General features: G+C 45.7%; 1 protein-coding gene across 2 annotated transcripts in view; it reads left to right on the forward strand.

The window, feature by feature from the left end:
- Positions 1 to 12,436, forward strand: part of NDUFAF7 (NADH:ubiquinone oxidoreductase complex assembly factor 7) — a 114,999-nt gene that overhangs the window by 12,495 nt on the left and 90,068 nt on the right. For both annotated transcript variants that reach the window (XM_083176433.1, XM_083176432.1), the window contains exon 2: positions 5,881 to 6,038. In XM_083176433.1, the coding sequence (XP_083032559.1) occupies positions 5,881 to 6,038 (158 nt within the window). The remainder of the gene's footprint in view (positions 1 to 5,880; positions 6,039 to 12,436) is intronic.

Consider the following 12,436-nt stretch of genomic DNA (forward strand, 5'->3'; position numbering starts at 1 on the left):
GGACCCCTGGACGCCGTATATTTACCCCCACTGGCTCCGGAGCTGCTCCTGTGTCCCCGGCATCACCTGCGACCCTCTTGTGCTGCGCACGGGGAGCCGTCCGACTGCCTGCTAAGGTCTGTGTGTCTTCTCCGTGTGCGGGAGCCATCTTGGATCCCCGGCGGCTCTGGCTGGGCTCCGGTGCTTCTGAGGTGCAGCCTCCTGACCTGACTGCGCTGGTGCCCCCGGCGGGTGTCTCGGCAAATGGGGGGCGCTGGTGACCCTCCGGAAGTTTGGCGGTGGAGTGCAGGAGTCGTCTGCTGAGGCGCGCTGCTTGGCCGCACGGAGACGCTGGCGCCATCTTGCCCGTCTGGCTCCTGGCCCGCGGCGCCGGTGCTGAACTACTCCTGCGTACGCTGGGTTCCAGGGGTGCCTCTGATTTATTTGGGGCTTGCGAGGTGGGTTCTATTTTTTGGTGAGGTGCTGTCTTTTACCGCAGTCGCTGGTCACTTGCTGGACTATATACTTGTGTAGTGCCTATCCGGTGCTACCCGCAACCTGGAGGACTCCTGTCAGTGGCTCTTACTTAAATTATCCTGCTTCAGTTAATGACATTTGTCGGTGCACTCTGATATAGAGGCGGTGTGTGGTGTGCTAGCCATCACTACCTTGCCTCTACTACTTCTGTGGAACGTGTGTTGGACATAGTGGCTTGGCGATGTCTGACCCTCTGCACCAGATCCTGGAGGCCATCAATGCTTCCACACAGAGGATCCTTGCTGCTTTTACTGTAGAAAATACTACCCTTTCACACCCTGAGCCTAAACTTCAAGTACCCTCTACAAAGACACCATTGCTGAATTTACCTTGCCAAATGGAGCCCTCCTATGATACCTCTACTACAGTTCCAGTGTCTGCTTTGTATTTCGTGAAACCCCATCCTGCACCCCTAACGGATGTATTATTGTTGGAGGAACCCTCCCCTGCATGCTCATCTTTATGTCCTTGGCTGGATAGGACATTTCTGAAATTTTTATCCTTACACTGTTTTCGACTGTTTTCTGTGTGCTTTTGGATACACGATGGCGGGACTGCATTATATGTGGACTTACATGGGAAGCAGGCCTGGCCGGACTAGTATCCTCTGATTTCTATGCTTGCCGCTTTCCGTGTATCCCCAGGGTCCATGATGTTGTGAACCTCTCTCTTGGATAATGAGCCTTTTTTCCTTTAATATACGCGTAGCTGTATATCCTGTTTTCTTTTTATCTCTATCCGTCTTTTACTATTTTTTTTTTAGACTTCCACATTGGCGAAAAAATATCTGTATAGATTTGCGAGTTACTGAGTCGTTTCATCCTTAAATATCCTCACTGCCACATGTGGTATATCATTATATTTAGGGGGATGTGCTGTTCTATTATAGTTGGGGTTAGCGCAATATGTTTATAGCCCTCGATGCATCCTTTGCTTCCATAATATCCTGTGTTTAGCAATTTAGGGTGGGGGGTGGGGGGAGAGTTAGTTTTTATAAGGGTAGCCACGAGTAGATTTAGATAGTGTAGTTAGCGGGTTAGTGGGACGGGCTCCAGGTATGCCTAAGTTGGGGGTAGGTTATACAGGGTGGGGGGTTAAGGGCGGGTTATTTTGGGGTTCTTTTGGGAATTATTTTTGTTAGACTTAGGTAGGTTTATTTGGGATTCAGTATGGAGTCTCTGGCAGACGGTAACTTATTGCTAGCTCATTTTGAACTATGCAGTTGCTGAGTAATTTAATTATTTTTTCTTTTCTTTAATTTGTCGCTGCACAAATGTGCTCCTATATATCCTGTTTATTGGTTGCTTGGATGGCGCCTTCGGGCAACCATGCTGTATTTATAAATATATATGTGAAGGAAGACAGAATTCTTCCACGTCTGATAAATCCGATGTAACTCTAATATTACGTTTATGTACAAATCACTGTTTGCGCTAATTTGTTATGTGCTTACCGTGCCTCTGTCAGGGCTTCAATGTTAATTTGTGGGTTTTTTTTTTCTATGTTTGAAAAACCAATAAAAAAATTACTCAATTTAAAAAAAAAATAATTCAATAAAATTTATTAAATGTAACAATCACTTATACAGTTGGTATGTGGCCACAAACCTATAAAATATTAGGACATATAACAAAACAACCGTATTTGCCGGCATATAAGACGACCCCCAACATTTCCACTCAATATTATAGAGTTTGTTATATAAGTGCACCCGGCATCTAAGACGACCCTCCCACTTGGAGGCATGTTTTTCAGGGGAAAAAAGTAGTCTTATACGCTTATATTTATTAAATGTAACAATCACTTATACAGTTGGTATGTGGCCACAAACCTATAAAATATTAGGACATATAACAAAACTACCGTATTTGCCGGCATATAAGACGACCCCCAACATTTCCACTCAATATTATAGAGTTTGTTATATAAGTGCACCCGGCATCTAAGACGACCCTCCCACTTGGAGGCATGTTTTTCAGGGGAAAAAAGTAGTCTTATACGCCAGCAAATACAGTACCTAAATAAAATTAAGGGTATATATAATAAACAAAATTATACTGTACTTTTCAACATTCACTGACAGCTCAATATTGGTTATACCCTGCCGATTTGGATAAGCTTAATTAGCCTATGGATTAGTTATACATATTACTTGGTTAGTAGGCTTTTTGTATTTTCTTTTAGATCCAGATAGTCCGAACAATCAAACCAATGGCAATATTTTAGATGTTTATGATTAATAGCATGTTGCAGGTTTGGCATATGGTGCTATTAGTAGCAAGCCATCAGGTTATTGCAGTTATTGTCTGGCCAGACATAAAAAATAGTAATAAGGTACCTTGGAGAATTGTGGCAAATTACAGTCCCTTGTGCCTCCCAGTTGCTGGAGCTGAATTTCCTTATTGATTGCAACTTTATCTGGAGTAGAACACCACTTTTTTAGAAGATGAAGGGCAAGTCTCCACAGGTACAGAATGTCAGGACCTCAGCGTGCAATACGAGAGTGGATGGTTTTGTTAAGCCCTAACGCCTTTCCCCGCCTACTGTGAGAATCGGCGGCTTCCTCAGAGAGAAAATTTGAATTGTGCATAAAGCACTTGCTGCTCTGTATCCTGTATTTATAGCCCAATACATGTGCTCTGGCGTCTGTGGGAGTGCATGCGGCACTTTTCCAGCTGCGCACTTTCACCTGCGTCATGCGGTCATTATATCTGCCATAACTGGTTTGTATCCCGTTTCCGGGTATCACACATCTGCCGGGTTTCCCCTATTCAGTGCACTAATGTCTTTTATTTAGATGAATATACACACACACACACACACACACACACACACACACACACACACACACACACACTCACTCACTCACTCACTCACTCACTCACTCACTCACAAATTCACACATTCACACATTGAGAGCTTTATAATTACTACAAAGAGGCTGATTACCCCATACATATAATGTAGGTTAATAGATATATTCACCGACTTTATGTGCTCATGTAAAACAACAATACAAAATGGCGATCGGGACTTCGAATTATGAATCATCTAAATAAAGACATTAGTGCATTGAATAGGGAAAGTAGAAACCCGGCAGATGATGTGTGATACCGGAAAAGGGATACAAACAAATGGAATGCTGCGTAGAGTTATGGCAGCTATAATGATCCGCACAACGTAGGCGGAAACCCGGCAGATGATGTACGACATCCGGAAACAGGATACCGCCTAATGGAACGCTGCGCAAAGCTATAGCACCTACAATGACCCGCATGACGCAGGTGGAAGTGCACGGCCAGAAAAGTGCCGCATGCACGCCCACAGACGCCGGAGCACATGTATTGGGGTATAAATACAGGATACAGAGCAGCAAGTGCTTTATGCACAATTCAAATTTTCTCTCTGAGGAAGCTGCCGATGCTCACAGTAGGCGGGGAAACGCGCTAGTGCTCAACAAAACCATCCACTCTCGTATTGTGCGCTGAGGTCCTGACATTCTGTACCTGTGGAGACTTGTCCTTCATCTTCTAAAAAAGTGGTGTTCTATGGATAAAGTTGCAATCAATAAGGAAATTCAGCTCCTGTAATTTGCCACAATTCTCCAAGGTACCTTATTACTATTTTTTTTTGTCTGGCCAGACAATAACTGCAATAACCTGATGGCTTGGGTTGGATTGGCAGGGAATCCAAACCAGGTTATTTGACATGGGAGCATTTCACTAGCAGAAAACCCGGGTAGATGCGCATCCCCGCTGAAATTACAGAATATATATATATATATATAATTTTTTTTTTTTTGTGTGGAAAAAGAGTGAAAGCAGAACCCATTGCTTGTTGTTTCGCATCATAAATATGTGGACAAACAAAAGCAAATCTTGTCCTTTACTGCAGAACTGAACCTAAGGATGACCTATAAACATGGTCTAGGAGTTCTGTGAATTTTTTTTCTTAAGGCTCCCATCCACTAATCATATTTGGCCTGTTTTCTTCAGATTCAGCTGGATCTGACAGACCGATCTGAAAAAAGGCCAAATCTGAGCTCCCTCAGATCAGAAGTGTGGCTGACTCTCCGATCCATCTGAGAAAAAAAATCTTTGAATCTGCACCAAAGATTCATCTGATCTGAAGCCATCAGGGGTCTATCATAGATATGATCAGATGTACAGATGGAGCACCTCTCGGCCAGCGCCAGGTATCGACAGAATGTCCCCGCTTGCGATCGCCGGCAGAGAGGCGCTCCATCTGACTGGGACGCGCGAGCATCTCACATGCACGCGCATCCCAGTTTTTTTGGGGCGGGGGATGGGAACCCTGCCCGTCTCCACTTGAGGGAGATGGGTTGGGGGGTGCGGGGAGCTCATTCGGAAGGGGAGTGACCCCTTCCGGGGGCTGGCAGTTGGGGATCCAACCGCCAGACCCCTGCTGAATGAGGCCAGCTCCATCTGTATCTGAAGTGAATAGACCCATGGTCCGATCAGATAACTGAGAGAGTTCTGGGAAATCTGAAGATATTTGTACCTTCAGATATGTTTGCGTAGTGGGTGGGGGGCTTAACTCTAGTGTGCCTTATTCAAAAAATGTTTGGAAACCAATGGTCTAGAGCTGGGGTAGCCAACCCTAGTCCTCGAGAGCTACCAACAGTGCATGTTTTGCAGGTCTCCTCACAGAATCACAAGTGAGCTAATTAGCTCCATCTGTGGATCTTTTAAAATGTGTCAGTGATTAATGAGTGCAGCTGTGCAGCAGCTTGGTTGTCTGGAAAATGTGAACTGTTGGTAGCTCTCGAGGGCTAGGGTTGGCTACCACTGGTCTAGAGTATTATGGCTTTTCTACAATAACCGCATAAAATATACCAAATTTATCAGTATGGTTAATTTAATTGATTAGAGCAGGCATTCCCAACCACGGTCCTCAAGGCACACCAACAGTGCAGGTTTTAGTGATATCCAGGCTTCAGCACAGACGGTTTTATCAGAATCACTCAGGTACTAATTAAGTCACCTGTGCTCAAGCCTGGATATCTACAAAAGCTGCACTGTTGGTGTGCCTTGAGGACCGTGGTTGGGAATGCCTGGATTAGAGTATGCTTTTCTACTAAGGTAACTACAATTATGCATATTTATTTATAACTAATTATTTGTGTGATATACCAATGGGAGTAGAAAAATATGTAGGTTTTTTTTTTTCTATTTTATTTTTTTGATTTTCTAAATGTGTATGCTTATAGGTAGGCCAAAGATATGACATCTCCTAGTATTAGTATTAGTCCTAGTATTTTTACATGGATATCTATCACTGTTTTTTTTTAAATGATAGATTTCAATAAAAAAAGTTATGGTTTGTGTTTACTGTGTATTCTAGCATTTTCTTCGAGACCAATTTGCCGATACCAAAATAGCAAAACGGAAGAACCTCTAGCCAACACCTCATTATTCAAACACCTTGCTATGAAAATAAAATCAACCGGGCCTATTACAGTTGCTGAGTACATGAAGGAAGTTTTAACAAACCCCCTAAAGGTACAATGCTAAAGCATTACATGATTTATTTTACTGGAAATAGCTTTATTTAAAGTTAGAATAATTATGGAGATACGACTCAGTAAATCTGGGTACACACTATGGGAGTTATTCTGATTTACTCGGAAAGGCACAATCACTCTCTAATGGACAAAACCATGTGCACTGCAGGTGGGGCTGATGTAACAAATGCAGAGGGGGTTAGATTTGGGAGTTTTTATTGTTTCTGTGCAGGGTAAATACTGGCTGCTTTATTTTTACACTGCAATATAGATATCAGTTTGAAGTACAAAGCCATATGCACTGCAGGTGGGGCTGATGTAACATGTGCAGAAAGTTAGATTTGGGGGACGGGGGCACTCAGTAGTGCTATTCATTGCACTCCACTTTATCTGTCTCATTTAAAAAAAAAAATGAATACATAAAGTAAAAAAAAATTGGGGTATCACATAGATACTGTTTTCTTTTTTTAAAGTTAGCGTTCATTGTCATGCATGTGGTGAGAATGCATAAGATCTGTAGAAACTGCATATATGCAAATGTGAGTTTTGTTTCAAAATGTAAGGTAGAAAGACCTCTTACATGTAATGTTCGCTATTTCATTCTAATTTCCTGCTAAGCCAGAGCAGGTAGACCACTGCTTCCCTTTGAGGCAAACCTTAAATATGTGAGAGGTTTTCTTACTTTATGAATTGAGCAATACTATATAAGCTTACTGTAATGTGTGTGATGTGGAGGGGAGTTCTCTCTTCATTCTTTGTGGTCACCATAGGAACGACCTGGTCCCTTAAATGCTAGTGTTTTTTTATTATCATTATTTTTAGCAGGATAACTACTAGGATACAAACTTTCCATGAGACTGCATCATTTCCAGATTGTTTGTCATTATTTGTAGTGGAAAAAGTTGCCTTAGGCGCTAGAGATAACCAGGGTGTAACTTGCTACCCAGCAGCCACCACGTAAGAGGATTGCCAACCTCTAAATCAGGGGTCTTCAACCTTTAAGACAGCGTGGGCCACCTAAAAAAATCCAGTGAAGCCCGAGGGCCACTATACTCTACTGCGGTATTTCGGACAGCCTCATAGAATCACAGCTCCCCTATAACGTCAGCACATTCCTTCATAGATAGTTGGCACAGCCGCCCATACTCAGCACATAACACCCCCCCACACACACACACACACACACACCCAAATAGTTATCAGTAGCCAATTTGGGTTCCAGTGCAAACAGAAAAATTTGTGGGCCCCCCCATATATAATTTTATATTGAATAAATTGCACGCGCCGTAGGCGCGCTCCCAAAAAAGGGGTGTGGCCTAATTATAACGAGTGTGAACTAGCAGGAAAACAATTACCTGACACCTCTTTTGCAACCTGCATGACCAGACATTGGTTACCACAGGAATGGTCGTTGTCTTCCCGCGCTTAAGTTGACTGAAGGCTGCACAGTGACATATAAACATGAAGGCCCACACAGTGACCTAGTACGCCTCACAGATCGAACCCAAACAATGAAAGGCTACTTAAATCAATATACACTGTTACACTGTTTATCCATAATACACGTTACACATTATGCCGCACACCGTGATGCCCATTACACATTAATCCACACAAAAATTATGCCCATTGCACATTATGCCCCACATTGATGCCCATTATGCCACAGACCATAATGCCAGCAGTACTCCTGCTTATACATATGATGCCCCAGCAGTGCCCCTCACCTAATGCCCCAGCAGTGCCCCTCACACACAATGCCCAAGCAGTGCCCCTCACACACAATGCCCCAGCAGTGCCCCTCACACACAATGCCCCAGCAGTGCCCCTCACACACAATGCCCCAGCAGTGCCCCTCACACACAATGCCCCAGCAGTGCCCCTCACACACAGTGCCCCAGCAGTGCCCCCCACACACAATGCCCCCAGTAATGCCCCACACACAATGCCCCCAGTAATGCCTGCAGCATTGCCAGGTCCCCTGCTCCCTCCAGCTGTACCTCCTCATCCTGCAGCTTTGCCGGGTCACCTGCTTCCACCATCCATGCCTCCTCCTGCAGTTTCGCCGGGTCCCCTCCGCCAGCTGTGCCTCCTCCTCCTGCAGTTCCAGCACCGGGTAACCTGCTCCCGCCAGCTGCGTCTCCTCCTCCCACAGCTTCGCCGGGTCCAAACTCCCCAGCTCGTGACCAGACGTGCCTCCTCCTCCCTCAGCCGCACTGGATCCACTCCTCTGCCCTGCCTGCAGCCAATGGAAATCGGGTAGGCGGCACCCGGGGGGACTCCATTACGCTGCCTCCCTCGGCAGCGTTTTCGTTTACTTTAAAAAAAAAATCCTGTGCATGGCGGGCTGGCGGGCAGGGGGCCACTGAGATCAGCTCCACGGGCCACTCGTGGCCCGCGGGCCATGGGTTGAAGACCCCTGCTCTAAATATTTCAGAAACACAAACAAAGACGTGGGGCGCTCTTGGGTACCAGGATGAAAACAATTTATTAAAACACACAATAGTACAAATAGCACACAAATAAATAAAATAAGATAAAAAATGAATGATAAAAACACATCCGATTATTTCAAGTGTAAGATAATCCTCAGATTTTTTTCCACATATGTGACTTTTTCTTCTTTGAACCCTAATAAGGGTCTAGCAGGTGGATATATGCAAATATATCGGGTCCAGCTCCTTAGATAGAGCTTACAGTGTCCACTTGTTATACTGACACCAGATGGAGATACAAATAGTTAGTGTGCACACTAGTATTTTTGCAAAGTAGTGCCTGGCATAACAGTATTTTGAGGTCAGCCTGGGAACAAGAACTTCTGTTTTCGGAGGGTGGGAAACCGTGTCCGTCCTATCCCCATTCAAGCTCTTACCAGTATATGTTGCTGGTATTTCAAAGTGTCACTGGATAGAAGGGTCAGCGCCGCAGCGCCCGCTCTCTCCTTTTCTCCGCTTGGCTGTCTGAAATTAAGCTGAAGTTCAGCCGGCTTGTGTTATACAGCAATAGCCGCCTCCTCCTGCAGCCTTCCCCGCTTGGAGATCTCTCACGGCGCTCTGCCACAGCGTCCGTGGGTAGCGATGGACTTTGCGGCTGGAGGGGATGTAGATAATCGGCTCAGCGTCAGGCGGGTGGTCTGGTGCGGAGAGCGTCCTTCAAAAGGTCCTTACTGGAACGCGTTTCGCCACACACTGGGCGGCTTTCTCAAACGAGTATGAGGTGGGTCCTCTCTGGTCTGTTTTAAATGCTGTTCTCTTTGTTCAGCACAGGTGTCTCTTATTGCATAATCACCTGTGTGGTTTCTCAAACTGTGCTTCTCCTGTTTAAAATACTGAGTTCTCATTACCCGATGGGAGTTATACAGTCACTTATATGATCCCATATTTTGAACTGTTTTGTTTGTATTAGTTCCACTATTATTTCCTCTACCTCCCCATGGCAGCCAACCTCTGGGTTCTCTCCCTATAGGTAGATATCTGGAAAGGAAAAGAAAAGACACCTCCCCTATATAAGGACCGCCCCTTCTAGGCTCAGTGTCTTTTTTTTTTTCCAGGTAGATTGGCTTACCCTGAGGCTGGCTGCTGCCTTCCCCGCTACCTAGTGTAGTTGGGGCGATTTAAAAGAAGAATCGTCTGCCACCTAGAGTGGTAGGGGGATTGCGGGTAACCCCTGCTGCCTAGTGCGGTCAAGGGATGTTGTCCCGGGCTCCGTGTACCTGTAGGCCATGGGGGTCTTCAGTACCCTTTTTTCTGTGCGGGCGTGTAGCGGCGCTGGTGCTGGGTGGCGATGGGCGCGTACGGCAGGCACCCTAGAAGCTCCGGTGCTCTGTGTCGGTGCGCGACGCGTCATACGGGCGACTCACATTGTGTGAGGCGCGCGCCGCGTCAGGCCACAGGGACGCCTAGGATTGGCTGGACACATGCGGCGCATATTTTAAGCGCCTCCTATCCCCATGGAGGGCGCCATTGTTCAAACGGGAACGCCGGCGACGGGTACTAGTGTGGAGCCCGGAGACCAGACTGAAAGCCACTGCTTCCCCAAACGGCAGCTGCAGAGGGCTGGAATTCAGGAGTCTGAGGTAAGGCCCTAGGCTTATTAGCCAGGGCTGCATTATACCTTTTGTGCATATCTCATACTGTGTATCTTTATAAAGATACTGTCAGCATATTGCAGTATGGAGGAAGAGAGAAAGCAGCCTGCTAAGTCAGGGTAAGCAGGAAAGGGACAGATTATTTATTTATTTATTTTTGTTTATTTGTTATTCGTTGGCTTTATGCTAGTCAGAGATTCATAGATATATACGTCTGGTGCAGGTCTGAAACAAGCAAGGAGAAGGTGGAAGGAAAGGCCAAACATAAAAAAATGCATTTGGCTAAATGCACGCTTTGTGACCAGTCACTTCCTGACAAATGCGTAGGATCTGTTTGCGATAATTGCAAGGGATCACAACTGATGGCGCCATCCCAGATGTCAGAGTTAGTCCGAAGGCTTAGAACTGCACTGGCGGACTCTTTTGTGACCAAGGAGGACTTCGCAAAGATGTCTGCAAAAAGACCTAGGGAACTGGACTCTGCTAACTTAGAGGATTCAGAAGAAGGTCCCGCAGTAATAACGGAGGAAGAAGTTGAAGAAGGGGAGGTTCTGCAGGAGATAGCAGAACTGGACTTTAACCCAGACTTATTGGATAACCTGCTTACGCTAGTAAATAAGTCCCTCAACATTGATATTGTGCAAGAGGAAGGCAAGCTACAAGATCTGCTCTTTAGAGACAAAAAGAAAAAACCTAAAACGTTCCCACTATCCAAAACACTCAAGGAGGTGGTGGAAGATGAATGGGCGCACCCGGATAAGAAGGTGGCGGTCCCACTGAGAGTTAACAAAATGTATCCTTTTGAGTCTCAGGAGGTGAAGATGTGGGAAGAAGCACCTAAGGTGGACGCAGCTATCGCTCGAATATCCAGAAAAACGACGCTTCCACTGGAAGACGCCAATATATTCAAGGACTCCATGGAACGTAAGATGGAGATGGAATTGCATAAACAGCATGTAACGTCTGTAGCGGCGATAAAAGCATCATCAGCGATTGCAATCACCTCAAGAGTACTCAGGTCCTGGTGTCAGGACCTGGAGTCAGATCTAATGGATGGCATAAAGAGGTCAGAACTCCTGAAAATAGTGCAAAACATGCAGGTGGCAATAGAATTTGTGTGCGATACATCACTGGATGCAGTCAGGCTGGCTGCAAGAGTCAACGCAAATGCAGCTGTAGTGAGAAGGGCTTTATGGCTGAAGCCATGGGCAGCCGATGCCCAGTCAAAAAATAAACTCGTTTCCCTACCGTTCCAGGGGGAATACCTCTTCGGTAAAAAACTCGATGACATCATTACAAAGGTGTCTGGCGGAAAGTAGTGTGGCTGCCGCAGGATAGAGGTGCAAATAAGCAATTCAACAGGTCCCAGAGATTCCAGCAGACAGAGTTTAGGGAGGCGAGAATTTACAGGCCAGGAAGAAGTTATAGACGGCCTTGGTTCAGTAACAGAAGTTCCTTTCGAGGCCAAAGGATCAAGGAAGGAAGGTTCTCGTTCAGGCAGTCATCACAATGACGCCAGGGACAGGGTCGGGGGCAGGCTGTTAGAATACAAACATGTCTGGCTCTGATCCACAGAAGACCGGTGGGTACGGGAAGTTGTGTCCACCGGCTACAAAATAGAATTTGTGGTGACGCCCGGAAATTGGATGGAAGAGTCCCCTGTACCAAAGTGCCCGAAAGAGAAGGAGGCGCTGCTGAACAGTCTGCAGACTATGATTTCTCAGGGGGTAGTAATTGTAGTACCCAAGGATCAGGAAGGCCAAGGCTGGCACTCCAGATTTTTTGTAGTAAGAAAATCAACAGGGGGCTTCAGGACCATTCTGGACCTGAGGAGACTCAACACATATGTCAGAACTCAGAACTTCAAAATGGAGTCAATAAGGTCCATCCTTCCAGACGTCAAGCAAGGGTCCTTTCTGACAACGATAGACCTAAAAGACGCATACTTACACATCCCCATATGCCAACAGCATCAAAGGTACCTAAGGTTCAAACTCAAAGGGGTCACTTATCAATTTACGGCTCTGCCGTTCGGCCTATCCACATCCCCAAGAACCTTTACAAAGGTGTTGGTCGTCCTTATAGCGAACTTGAGAAGAGAAGGAGTGACAATATGGCCCTACCTGGACGACTTGCTGATTATGGCAAAATCAGAAAACCTGGCAAGGGAACCTACGGAGAAAGTAATAAAATATCTAAATCAACATGGGTGGCTGATAAACAGAGAAAAAAGCCATTTGGAACCAACAAAGGTGGCAAAATATTTGGGGGTCACAATAGATACAGACGCCATGAAGGTCAGACTAACG

The sequence above is a fragment of the Crinia signifera genome, chromosome 3 (assembly GCF_055691185.1).
Source record: "Crinia signifera chromosome 3, ASM5569118v1, whole genome shotgun sequence".
Classification (NCBI taxonomy): Eukaryota; Metazoa; Chordata; class Amphibia; order Anura; family Myobatrachidae; genus Crinia; species Crinia signifera.